The sequence below is a fragment of the Panthera tigris genome, chromosome A2 (assembly GCF_018350195.1).
Source record: "Panthera tigris isolate Pti1 chromosome A2, P.tigris_Pti1_mat1.1, whole genome shotgun sequence".
NCBI classification, from domain to species: Eukaryota; Metazoa; Chordata; class Mammalia; order Carnivora; family Felidae; genus Panthera; species Panthera tigris.
This window is the reverse complement of record NC_056661.1, coordinates 7,907,585-7,920,193: the sequence shown is the minus strand read 5'-3', so window position 1 is coordinate 7,920,193 and position 12,609 is coordinate 7,907,585. Positions and strand designations below refer to the sequence as shown.

The following is a 12,609-nucleotide window of genomic DNA, read 5'->3' as shown; positions in this document are numbered from 1 at the left end:
CTCTTGCCTCAAGGTGGGCTCAACTCTGTGGCACTGTTGACACTCCAGAGCTCCCTGTGGAGTCAGGCGGAGGCCAGATTCTGAGGCCACCTCCTTGCTTAGGTTCTTCCTCTCCTGCTTCCCTCACTCTTGCTCTCCTGAGAGTCTCATAAGCCAAGTATGCCTGGATTGTCATTTCAGACTGACCCAACGCCTGGTCCTTCTCTGGGCCCCAGGAGACTCCCGCCCCTCTCTAATCCAGTGTCTGCTGAGACCCTACTCACTTGGGCCAGGAGCTCTTCTTGGTTGGTCTTCACCCCAAAGCGGGGGATGCTGGAGTCACTCAGGCTGCTGCTATGCATCAGCTTCTTCACCCCCGTGATCTGAGACATGGGCTGGAATTGCGGCCCGGGGGGCGGGGGCTGCTGGGAAGGTCTCTGGCGGGGAGCTGGCTGTTTTTCTCGATCCTTCATCGTGGGTGATGGAATCTCCACTTCATTCTGCTTGTCTGGAGCAGATGGAGGAGAGACAAGCATGAGGCTCCCACAGAGACCCCCTCATCTGGCCCTCACTTCCCCTGGGCTCCCCACTGTGCCCTGGGAAGGCTCACGCAGGAGGGCAGACCCCTTCAGGATGTCATGCTGTTGGTTCCTTATAGGCTGGAAACCAGAGGGAAGGGAGGAATTCTTCTGGGAGGTGGTGGGCTGGAGCAGGGACCCTGGGACTAGCCCGGAGCATTGGGGTGGCCCCAGTCTGATAGCCAGGTTTGACAAAGGGGTGGCACGGGAAGTCAGGAAGCAGGTTGAGGATGCTGGAGAGAGTAGCTGCCTGTCCTGTATAGGCAGGGGAACTTCTAGGGCAGGGGAGACACTTCCATGGTGACTAAGAGTGCTGATCGGGGTGGACAGCATGGGGAAGAGGGAGGGAAGGGTAGTCTCTGGCTCCATGAGCCCCACCCCCACCCCACCCCTTTAACACCAGCCTGCCTGGGGGGCCAGCCCCAGGATCCCTTTTCCTGAGCTTTCAAGGGCTTCCAGAGCTGAACCTGGGCCACCCATTGTGACCTGGGGCCCTGCCAGTCAATAACGGGGCCTAATAGGGGTTATTTGCATGCCATGCTCCCATTGGCTGGATCTCAGAACTCTGCACGGCCACACCCCCATTGGCGGGAGTATTTGAAACTCTGAACCCTTCTCTTGGGCTTGGCGCAGGGCGGTTCTCCAGAATTTGGAAACCTTTGGTGATAAATTGAGAGGGTAAAATTATGCTGAATTTGGGGGGGCATATCTTCAGCTTGGGCTCTTGGATAAAGAGATTAGGATGAGTTGGAGGTCCCCATGAGCTTGAGGGTTCTAATGAATTTGAGGTACTCTGTATAACTGTATTAGGTATCAAAAGTCTGTGTGTGTGGGGGGGGGGGGGGTCCTACTGAATCTGAGGGTCATATCAAGTTGGGTGATTCTCCCAAATTTGGGAGACCTTTCAACTTGGAGGGTTTTGAAACTTTGAGGGGGTCTTTTATGAGTTCTTAAGGACAGCCGTTCCCTTAAGTTTGAGAACCCTACCGAGTTTGAGCATAGCTCTTGAGTTTGAGGGATCTCCTGAATTTGTGGGGGGAAATCCAAGTTTGGATAGTCTACTGAATTTGGGGAGGCCTTTCAGCCTGGAGGCATTTAAAGTTTAGGAATTCTATTTGAGTTTGTGGGGTTTTTGGGGTCTTGAGTTTGAGAGTTCCGTTGTGGTCCCACTGAGTTTGGGGGGGCATTTCTGCTTGGAGAGATTTTTTTACTGTGGAAGTTCTATAAAAGTTGACATCCCTCTGGGTTTAGGGGCATCGTGAGCATGGGAACGCTTGAGCGTGGTAACCTTGATCTTTAGGGAATTAAGAGTCAGGGTCCCTCGGGCAAATGTGGGCAATGGGACCTGCGGTCTGGGGCAGCCCCCTCCAATTCAGGCGTGCAGCCTCTCCCCGCACATACAAGCGGTGCCTTTCACTCACCCAGGAATGTGGTGGAGATGTACTCAGAGACCTGGTTTCCTGACCTGCTCATCTCTGACAGGTGTGTGAGTTCACGGTTTAACATCCTCTTGAACTAAGGTGAAGGAGGCAAGAAGGAAGGAATGATAGGGAGACAGGGCAGCAGAGGGTGGAGGATGTCAGCCCCTCCCGAGAAACTTCTGAAGACCCCATGAGTCCTTCCAACTTCTCTGCTCAGCCAACAGAGCCCTCAGCAAGCTGCTAGAGGGGAGAGGTCAGCCCTTCCTCTCCTCCCAGGTCTGGAGGGGGGCCCCAGGCTTGGAAGTCAGGACTCAGCATACCCCTCCCTTCCTGAGGAAGGGGGGCACCCCTCCCCAGACTTCCTCTTCCTCCAGCCCAAAGGAGGAGCCAGAGGGGCACCTGTGGAAGGGAGGGGCTCCCGCTTAACAGTGAGCCAATAGGGTGTCAGGAGAATCCCGTCGCCATGGCGATGGGAGTCTCCTTAGCAACTCCCCTTCCAACCAGCTGCTGAGCTGGGGGAAAGTAGGGGGGGGGGGGCAGGCCGCAGGCCCCTTAACTCTTGCCTTCCCAGAGCTACCCTGGCCCACGTCTTCCCAGATATGGACCCCACTCCCAGGGCGTCCAGGCCCCCAGCTCCCAGCCCAGTTTGGAAGGAGACAATACAGTCTCTCCTTTGCAGGAGAGAATGCAAGTTCTGGGAGAAGAGAAGGTTGGGCAGGGGCAGGGGAGAACAGTGAGCTGAGGAAACCTTGTTCGGTCATCCAGGGGAGGGGGGTTCCCATCAGAGCCCCCTCTCCCCCAGTCCCAGGAGGGTGGACAGATGCACAGATGAGCAGAGGATACCCCGAACCAGGCTTGGAGGTCCCTCCTGGTCCCCCCAAGCCACCTCACACAAGTGTCTGCTGTGACATTGTGCATGGAGGAGAAAGGGCATTGGTTCCCCGCCCCCAAGCTCCACTGAAGCACCCCCAGAGCAGGAGCAGACTCCGTCCAGAGAGGCAGGAGGGACACTGGATGGGAAGGGTGAGCCCACGTAGCCCACACCAGGATGGGGCACTTACTCCTCCTAGTGCTGCGAGAGACGTGTACACAAGAAGGACCCACAAAGTCACACAACCACACACAGAGTCACAGACGACCATCTTACACGGCTCTGCACAGCCACAGACACACAAACCAAAGGACACACACGATAAGGCAGTCACAGACACTTGGGGTCACATGCCCCGGAGAAAACACACAGCTCCGGGTTCACAAACACGTCCCAACATACACCACCACAACCAGAGCCATGTGATCTCAGAAAGGGCCACACTGTGACCCAGGCAAATAAGCATATGGTCAGACAGCCCCACACCGCTGTAGACACATACACACGTGAGTACCGACACACCCAGCAAGAGACCCACATCCCCAGCCCCCCGCTATCCCCACCCAGCCCTGGGCCACACACAGACACAGACAGTCACAAGGCTTCATGTCCAGGCCACACACGTGCACAGCCGCACACACCAGCCCAGACCAGGGGCTTGAGGATCCAAGGTGGGAGGGCTAGGGCCGAGTCTCCCGCCCATCCTCCACCCCGACTTCCCCTACCTGGTCCCACCAGCCCACCAGCCACGGCTTGGAGCAGGTCTCACAGAAGAAATCCACCAAGGGCATCTTGGAATCTTAGCCCCGCTCGGGGCTGCCGCACACAGAGGCTGGGCTTGGGGAGTCCCGGGGTTAACAGCCACTGTGGGTTTGCGGTGGGGGGGTTCAGGGCAGGTGGGCAGTGCAAGGGGGAGCCGCGGAGGGGCCTGGGCCGGCCCAGCGGGGCTGGGGGCTCCCCTCCCCTCCGCGCTCCCGATAGCAGCCCTGGTTACATGGTCTGCCAGCCCCTGGCCCTGATGGGCCCCCCCGCGGCAGTAGCTGGAGGTGGCCTGGGACCCCTGCCCATGGGGGGGGCAGGGCGAGGGTCCCGGGAGGTGGCTTCGGAGGCTCTGGGCTCCGTGTGCGCGCCTGTGTGTGTGCGCGTGTGCGTGCTCACTGCAGCACTGGCAGGCTGCATGCGACGTCAGGTGGTGCCGGGGGTGGGGGGGGCGTTAAAGGGGCATCGGAACCCACGGGCCTGAGCCAGGACCCAGGTGGGGCTGCCGGGGAAAGGCAGGGAGGCACGCACATCCCCGACAGGACGCGTCCCTTCCAGGGACACACCCAGAGACAAAGACACACGCCCAGACAGTCCACACACTCACACACACGGAGATGCACCTTCTATACCAACACACGCACTAACACACACCACACAGTCACAACTCCGAAGTCCAGCCCTTTCGCAGGTATACAGCTGAGTACACGGAGATAGGAACGCCTTCAGGCACAGCCCTCCCAAGAACACAGACTCACACCCAGACACGGAGACACACACCTGGGGACAGACACCCAGATATGCTGCACACACTCCACACACCCACGGGCACACTTTCAGACAAACACAAATACCACGTGGCCTTGGACACAAACATACCCTGAGAAACCCATAAGCAAATGCTCACATCATACCCACAACCACACACACACATCATTGCAGGAACACAACGGCAAACCTACATTTAGAGACAGTCACATTCTCAGAGGCTCGGCACACTCTCAGAGACACAATCACCCTCAGACGGGAATGTTCCCAGACAAACCTCCACCCACAGGTATGTGCACCACCCCCAACGCAGACACCTCCACCTGTATACTCATTTCCTGATAGGCATCCTCCCACGCGGGCTACCACCGTGCCGCACAACTCCAGGAAACATCATTCATGCCGCCCGTTTTCCTGGATGGTGTCCTCTGGAGTTGTGCAGTACACAGACCGCACAACTGTACATGGAAGCCTTGCACCCTCTCCTGCAGCCCTGCAAGTGCATGCATGTGTCTGTGCACACACGTGGAGTCACAGACACATGGAGATACACACTCTGATTCATACCTAGACCAACTCACACTTGTAAACATACATACCCCTCTGGCACAGCCCCACACACTTACAATCTGGAATAACTGCTTGTGTGCACCCATACATCCTCCATACAGACACATCTGCACACTACTCGTGACGTACCCTCTTGGAACATCCCCTCACACCCCGTCTTGTGCTGCAAACGTGTAGCCAACAAATTGACAGCCACACAGACCCACAGTCACACACACACACACACACACACACACACACACACACACACCTGTAGACTATACAAACATTGGACAACCCCCTCAAGAGAGATGGCAGCCTGCATCAGATGTACAACCAGGCACATATACCCCCACGCACTAGGCTTCCCCCACCCCTGGGGGAAGTCAGAATCTGCTAGAACACGCAGCCCTCGGGTTGGCCCTGCTTAGGAATGGGCCCCCACCCCAAAGGCCCCGTTCACGCATTGGCCCCGCCCCAAACGTGTCCTCCCCCTCAGGTCCCGCCAGCAGTCAGCCCCACCCCACAGGCCCAGGAAAGGGTCCCCTCTCATTGGCCCCATCCAGATACCGGCCCCGCCCCATGGGTGGACCCGCCCGCAGATCCCACCCAGCGGTTGGCCCCCATCCTCAGGCCCCGCCCAGGGGCTAGTTCCGCCCTGCCGGCCGGGGGCCTCCTCACCTTGTGAGATGCCATCTCGCTCACGGAGCGGTAGGTCTGCATGGTCTCCAGCTGCTCCAGGCACCAGTCCAGCTCCTCCAGTGTCTCCCGGGCCAATTGTTGACATGTCTCTTCTGGAGAAGGGGCAGCATGGGTGGTGACCCAGAGGCCCCAACCCGAGATGAGGGGGGTCCACCAGATGAGTGGGGAAAGGAGGTAAGACAGCCACCACCACCCCCGGGTGAGGGGTCCCCCACTGGAGCAGCAAGAGGGGCCCTTTCCCACCCCCTGGGCTTTGTTACCTGACAGCGTGGCCTTACAGACGGGGGTTGGGCCGCCCAGCGGGGACCGTCTGCAAAGAAACGGGGCTCCAACATCAGCCTGTGTGCCCCCAGATTCCTGCCTCCGCTCTCTATAATGCCACCTTTCCTTTTTCTGAGCGCTCCCTGTGTCCCACGCATGCCACCATGTGCTCAGCCTGCAGCCTCTCACAGAGCCCCCAGGAGAACCCATTTTACAGATGAGAAAACGGGCTCAAGGAAGCGAACAAGCTTGCTCAAGACCACACGGCTGATCAGCGGCAGGGTCAGGTCCTATGTCTCCAAAGTTCCTGCAACTCCCAGAGGGACTAGCAGCTCTCAGCCAAGCGCCTGCCCCCAAATAATCACTTCTATTTAGTGAGCACTTACTACGTGCTGGGCAAATGTTCTCACACTTTCTATGTATTATCTTGCAGACTCCTCACAGCAGCATCTATTGGAGGCGCTATTAAATTCCCATTTTATGGAGGGGGGACAAAGGCACCACAAGACGCTATTTGCCTGGAAAGTTGGCTTTGGGGCCAGGAGTGGCCCCAAGGCTGTGGCGCCTGGCTACCCTTGGCCTCACCACCACGTGTCTGGACCCCTTGGTCTTTATTTTTAAAAGTTTCTGCCTTAGCCATTCAAATTGCAATGGTTTGCTGGCTCAGAGGGAGCTGCTGCCTGAACAGAGGCTCAGAGAGGTCAAGTTCCTGCCTGAGGGCACACAGCAGAGCTAAGAGTTGAACCCAGGTGTGCCTGGCCTCATGATCATGAATGTTGGGGCCCAGCCTTGACTTACTTGTTGCTGGGAATGGGCACATTGGTCAGGAGTGAGAAGTTGCTGCGAACACTCCGGAGACTGGCCAGCACCTGGGACGGAGGGAGAGCCAGCAGTGAGGAGAGGGAGCCACCCGGAGGGGCTGGGGCTAGGTCCCTGTCCCCAAGTGTGGGGGAAGGTTGGAGCCCCTTCCTTTCTTAGGGGAGGGGTCTTACCTGGGCGAAAGGTGTCACAATGAGGTCCTCAGCGTGCCTGCAACCAAGGACAGGGGCAGGTCAGGCGTCCTCACTGTGGGACACCCCCGGGCCTGGGTGAAAAGGGGCTGGGGTGCCAGAGAAGCAACTCTCTATGGGGGTTGGGCTGAGGGTGGGCTGGGACGTGGGGGGGGGCTCCAACAGGTGAGGGGAGAGGGCGCTTACACCTCCCAAGGGTACACACCCTACAGGGGCTGGTCTTGGAGGGAACGGTGGCCGGACAGAGGAGCTCAGGTGGGTGGGCAGGGAGGGGGTGTGCAGAGACAAAGGGGGCTGCCATAAATCCACTGCAGGGGGGGGGCTGGTGAGAGCAGTGAGTAGGAGGGGATGGGGAGCAAGAGGAGTTAGGGGAGCTGAGGTGGGTACCTGGATGGGTAGGGCCAGGGCTGGAGGATCCAGTGAGAGGGGAGGGGGCTGAGCAGGTCTGGGGGTGCTCACGCCTTAACAGGTGGTCGTGATAAGGGGGGCTGGTTTAGGGAAGCCTGGAGCGGGGCGGGGGGGGGGAAGGCAGAGGGGGCTCAGCCGAGGTGGATGCTCTGTGGGAAGAAGTGGCAGCGGGGACAGGCTGAGGGGGGCCAGGCCCCAGCTGCCGATGGGTAGGAGTGGGCTTGGGCAGGTTGGGTGGGCAGGGACCGCAAGGATGTGGGTGCGGGCTGGGCTGGAGGGAGAGGCTCACCGTAGCTGAGTGGGGGGCAGAGATGGGGCGCACCCTCAGACCTCGCTGGGTGGGCATGCTGTAAAGGGACCGAGCCCTCGATGTGGGCAAGGGGGCTGTTTACTTTTCACTGGGAAGGAGAGGTGGCAGGGGGCTTAGGCGGTGTCCCCATTCCCTGCTGGCAAGGGCAGCTTGTGTTGGGAGCAGGCCTGGAGGGTGAGAGTGGGGTGCTCACGCCTCGCTGGTGACCGACGAGTTCCGGGACATGGTTTTGGGTGACATGTCATAGTCACTGTCTGAGCGGTACAGGAAGGACTCCCGGCGCTGGCTGATAGCCCCCCCGGCGTGCAGCACGAGGCCCGGGCTCGCCTGCGAGTCCAGGGGGCTGCGGCCAGGAGATGGCGTGGGCCCATTCTCCGCCTCGAAGCTGCAAGGGGGTGGGCGAGAAGAGCGGTCAGGGGGGCTGAGATGGCACTGGGGGGGGGGTGGCAGAGGAATAAGGGTACCGAGGACACTCCTGGTAGAGACGGGGGACAGGAGGTTGCAGAGATCACAGAGCCATCGAGTGCCTTTGTGAGCCAGGCTCTGTTGAGGTGCTGGGACACAGCAGTGACTGAGACGGACGAGCATCTGTCCCTTACGGGAAATGGCATGGGAGGGCCAGACTGTAAACAGGTTAGCCTAGTGGCCGTGCACACCGCCAAAAGTGTGGGGATCTTTTTGGCTCTACTCTTTCCTCACTGCCCACGTCTATTCAGAATGCATCCACTTCTCACCCCCTCCTCGGCTGGCCCCGCTCATTGGTGGCCTGGACCAGCGCCTTTGTCTCTGCCCTGCTCCCTGGTTCCTGTCCTTGCCCCTCAGTCTGTTCCCCTCCACAGCCACCAGAGAGCCACATCCCTCTTCTGCTCAGCCCCTTCTATGGCTCCCAGCTCACCCAGAGCAAAAGCCAAAGTCCTCACTGAGGCCCAGGTGGCCCCGCCCCAAGCCCTCCGGGTCTCCCCCTCACTCACTCTACTCCAGCCTCCACGGCCTCCTGGCTGCTTCCTAAACATTCCAGATGTATTCCTGCCTCAGGGCCTCTGCACAGGCTGTTTCCCCTGCCCAGACCTCCAATGGCTCCTCCGGCCGGCCGCCTTCAGGCCTCCGCTCAAATGCTGTGTCCCCGGGAGGCCTCACCTGACCAACACATCTAAGATCTGAATCTCTGCCTTACTATTTCGTATTTACCTTTCCTTTCAAAAAATAACCGCTACTTACCTGACATATTCTATATCTTACTTCTTTGCTGTTTGCCTTCCTTCCTAGAACTAAGCTTTGCAGAGCAAGGATTTTGGTCTTCTTTGTTCTAGCCCGTGGGCCAAGAACACGGCCTGGCACACAGTGCACACCCAATAAAATGTTTACTGGATGAATCATAAAACGTGTGAATGAGTGAATATGCGAACGGGGTTGTGCCACGCGGGAGACTGGAAAGGGGAGGCAGGCCTCTCTGAGGAGGTGACCTGCGAGCAGGGCCTGAAAGATGACAAAGAGCAGGCCATTGGTCAGGAGGGAGGAGAAGACACTCCAGGGGGTGGGAAGAGCAAGTGCAAAGGCCCTGTGGCAGGATTCGGGTTTTGTTTGAGGGCCAGCAAGGAAGCTGGTGTGTCAGGAGCGGAGAGAGACAGACTGTGACAGAGACCCGGCGACACCGAGGGCAAGAGAGCGAGGCCCCAGCCTGGGGTCACCGGCAAGACGCTCGGGATGAGTCAGGGAGACGCTGGCTCGCCTAATTCCCAGAGGCGTGACTGGGGTGAAATGACTGAATTCCAGTTCCCTAATCCACAAAATGGGGACAACCGCCACCTTCCTCAGGTCATCCAGGCGACCGGTATTGACACAGGTAAAACGCTCAGGAAGCATCGGCCCCACACGCGCCACACGGGCAGGGGACTCAGCAGTCGATATGCAGAATTGGTGGGGAACCGCGTGCCTGCAACATACTGTGTGGCCTCGGGAAGGCCACTGCCCTCTCTGGTCTGTCACCCCGTCGTCAAAGTGAGGGGGTTAGAAGGGTCAGCAGACTTCAGGCTATGCTCTGGTGGGTGCAAGGGAGTAGGGGAAGGAAATGGAGCCCTCCCCTTTCCAGTCCTACCTAATGAGAGTCAGCGTAAGATTTTATTTGAATGGTCCCTCTGCTAAGAAATAAGTCTGAGGGGCGCCTGGGTGACTCAGTCGGTTGAGCGTCCGACTTCGGCTCAGGTCATGATCTCGCAGTTCGTGAGTTCGAGCCCCATGTCGGGCTCTGTGGTGTCAGCGCAGAGCCTGCTTCACATCTTCTGTCCCCCTCTCTCTCTGCCCCTCCCCCGCTGCATTCGCTCAAAAATCAATTAAGAAAGAAAGAAAGAAAGAAAGAAAGAAAGAAAGAAAGAAAGAAAGAAAGGGAAAGAAAGGGAGAAAAAGAAGGTCTGAAATCCCCTAGAGCAGCATCTATGGATCTATTAACCCTTTTCTCTGGGCCCGTCCTGGGGTAGGAGTACGGGGAGGGACTTCGTTGACTCCATTTTACAGATGAAGAAACTAAGGTCAGAGAGGAGAATGATTAGCTCTGGGTCACGCAGCAAGAGCGTGGTGGGGCCAGAATTCAGTCCCAAGTCTCGTGACTCCTCAGACGGAAACGTGAGCTGCCGCCCTCTGCCCACTCAGCCCCCATTCGAGCACATTCCTACCATCACAGCAAATGTTCGCAGGGGCCAGGCAGCTGACACCCAGAGTAGAGTGGTGCTGGGGGACCCCCAACAACCAGGTATTCCGATTTTAGGAGAGAAATCAGACATTTTCAACAGTCACAAATTCAAACTTCTTTTAAAAACAAACTTCGGGGCACCTGCGCGGCCTAGTCAGTTGGGCATCCAGCCTCAGCTCAGGTCATGGTCTCATGGTTCGTGGGTTAGAGTCCCACGTCGGGATTCTCGCTCTCTCTCCCTCCTTCTCTCTCTCCCCCTCCTCCCCTATTCGTACGCTCTCTCTCTCTCTCTCTGTCAAAATAAATAAAACTTAAAAAGAGTAAAATCGTGAAAAAACAAAGGTAAAGTAACCAGTGTTGGTGAGGATGTGGGGGAACGTGAAATGGTGCGGTTACTATAGAAAACGGTCCTTAAAAACTTAAGTATAGAATTACCGTGTGATCCAGCAATACTACTTCTGGGTACACACGCAGAATTGAAATACTAAACACTAAGAATCGAAAGCAGGACTCAAGCAGATATTTGTACGCCAAAGTTCAGAGCAGCGTGATTCAAAAGAGCCAAGAGTTGGAAACAACTCAAGCGTCCTTTCCTTACCTTACTAGGTATAGAGCGGCGGTTTGGGAAGGTGGTGACGTTCTGGAGATGGATGGTGGTGACAGTTGCACGACAATGTCAGTATACTTAACGACACTGAAATGTACACTCAAGAAACGGTCAAGTGGACAAGTATGTTATGTAGATTTTACTACAATAAAGACACTCATACAATGTAGACAAAAGGAGTGAATTTGGGGCGCCCGGGTGGCTAGGTCGGTTGAGCAACCGACTTCGGCCCAGGTCACGATCTCATGGTTCATGGGTCCGGGCCCGGCATCGGGCTCTGCACTGACAGCTTAGAGCCTGGAGCCTGCTTCAGATTCTCTCTCTCTCTCTCTCTCTCTCTCTCTCTCTCTCTCTGCCCCTCCCCCACTTGTGCTCTCTCCCTCTCTCAAAAATATTTTTTTAAAAAGGTGAATTTTACTATATGTTCATTTTTAAAAAGTAAATTAAAAAAAAAAAAAACCCTTAAGATGGAAAATTCTTAGACCATGAACTGGGGCCTTTGATGATAACGCTCACTTACTGAGCACCTGCTGTGTGCCAGGTAACAGGTTAGATCCTTTTAGGTATATAGCAATATTAACAAGATGCTTCCTGAATATTGGCCGTGTGCCTGGCATTGTCAGAGTGCTTTATACACCCGAACCCAGTTGTGTCCCCCACCAGCTCTGTGAGTTGTGTTCACATCCCGGCGCAACAGGGGAGAGTGGGGCACAGAGGGATGGTAAGGGGTTGGTGGCCTCGCTGCCTGAGAACCACGTCCTGTCTCCCTGGGCACAGCCTGGATTTTTTGGCTCTACTGAGTCCCACGGGGGAGGAGACAGGAACATACTTACGTACTGAGGACCCTACCCTGGCCCCAGACACTGAAGACAGTTTAGGGAAGGTGAGACCCAAGTCCCAGAGTGGGCCCGACCGGCATCAGATACTGTAGCCCCAGGGGCTCCGCTCACGTAAGCAGGAGCCCAGAGGCCACGATGGGAAGAGGCTCCCTGGGGCCCTGCTGTTTGTGCTTCCAGGAGCTGATGTCCCCCGGGCTTCGGAAGGGCAGAGGGGAGGGCATCGGGCCTGTTGAACTGCAGGCTGAGTGTCGGTGTATGTGGGCGTGGGGTCTCACCTACCCTCCAGGATGGCACGCCGGTGCTATGTGGAGTCACCCTTCCCTTGTCTGCCACTGCTCAGGGTGGCCCAAAGTCAGGCTGGAGGCTGCTCCAATCATGTCCCGGCAGGACCCTAGGCCATTAAGCGGAGTCGAGGGTAGCCAACAGGCCTTGACATCACAGCCACATGCCCAGACACTCCATCATAAGGGAAATAACCTGCCTTTCAGACAGGTGACCACTTGGTGGCCTTCTCTGGTTGAATTTGCCACTTGCCTCCACCCCTCCGGGGCCCCTAGGCCTGCATCACATTGGGCCTCCGGAGGACTGTGCAGCCCAGGGGCAGACCAAGGCTTCAGAGACTTTCCGCTGCGGGGGCCAATGGGCAACAACAAGCTGGGAGGGGGACGGCAGGGAACGGAGACCGGTCCCAGTTGGTAAAAATCATAACAACAACGAAAGCAGCCAACTGCCATTAAGTGCCATGTGTTAGGCGCTGTGCTCTGCCTGGACGTGTACCAATGCTCCATTTCCAAGAGAAGTAAACTGAGGTGCAGACGGGAAAGAACCACTTGACTAGTACTAGAAGGACTTAAACCTGAG

At 57.1% G+C, this 12,609-nt stretch overlaps 1 protein-coding gene across 3 annotated transcripts in view; it reads right to left on the bottom strand.

Annotated features, from left to right (window-relative positions):
• PDE4A (phosphodiesterase 4A) overlaps nucleotides 1–12,609 on the bottom strand; it is a 38,443-nt gene that overhangs the window by 7,514 nt on the left and 18,320 nt on the right. For all 3 annotated transcript variants that reach the window (XM_042978143.1, XM_042978142.1, XM_042978144.1), the window contains 7 exons: nucleotides 7,810–8,001; nucleotides 6,881–6,917; nucleotides 6,687–6,757; nucleotides 5,888–5,937; nucleotides 5,607–5,719; nucleotides 1,979–2,072; nucleotides 264–487 (listed from right to left, as the gene is read on the bottom strand). In XM_042978143.1, the coding sequence (XP_042834077.1) occupies nucleotides 264–487; nucleotides 1,979–2,072; nucleotides 5,607–5,719; nucleotides 5,888–5,937; nucleotides 6,687–6,757; nucleotides 6,881–6,917; nucleotides 7,810–8,001 (781 nt within the window). The remainder of the gene's footprint in view (nucleotides 1–263; nucleotides 488–1,978; nucleotides 2,073–5,606; nucleotides 5,720–5,887; nucleotides 5,938–6,686; nucleotides 6,758–6,880; nucleotides 6,918–7,809; nucleotides 8,002–12,609) is intronic.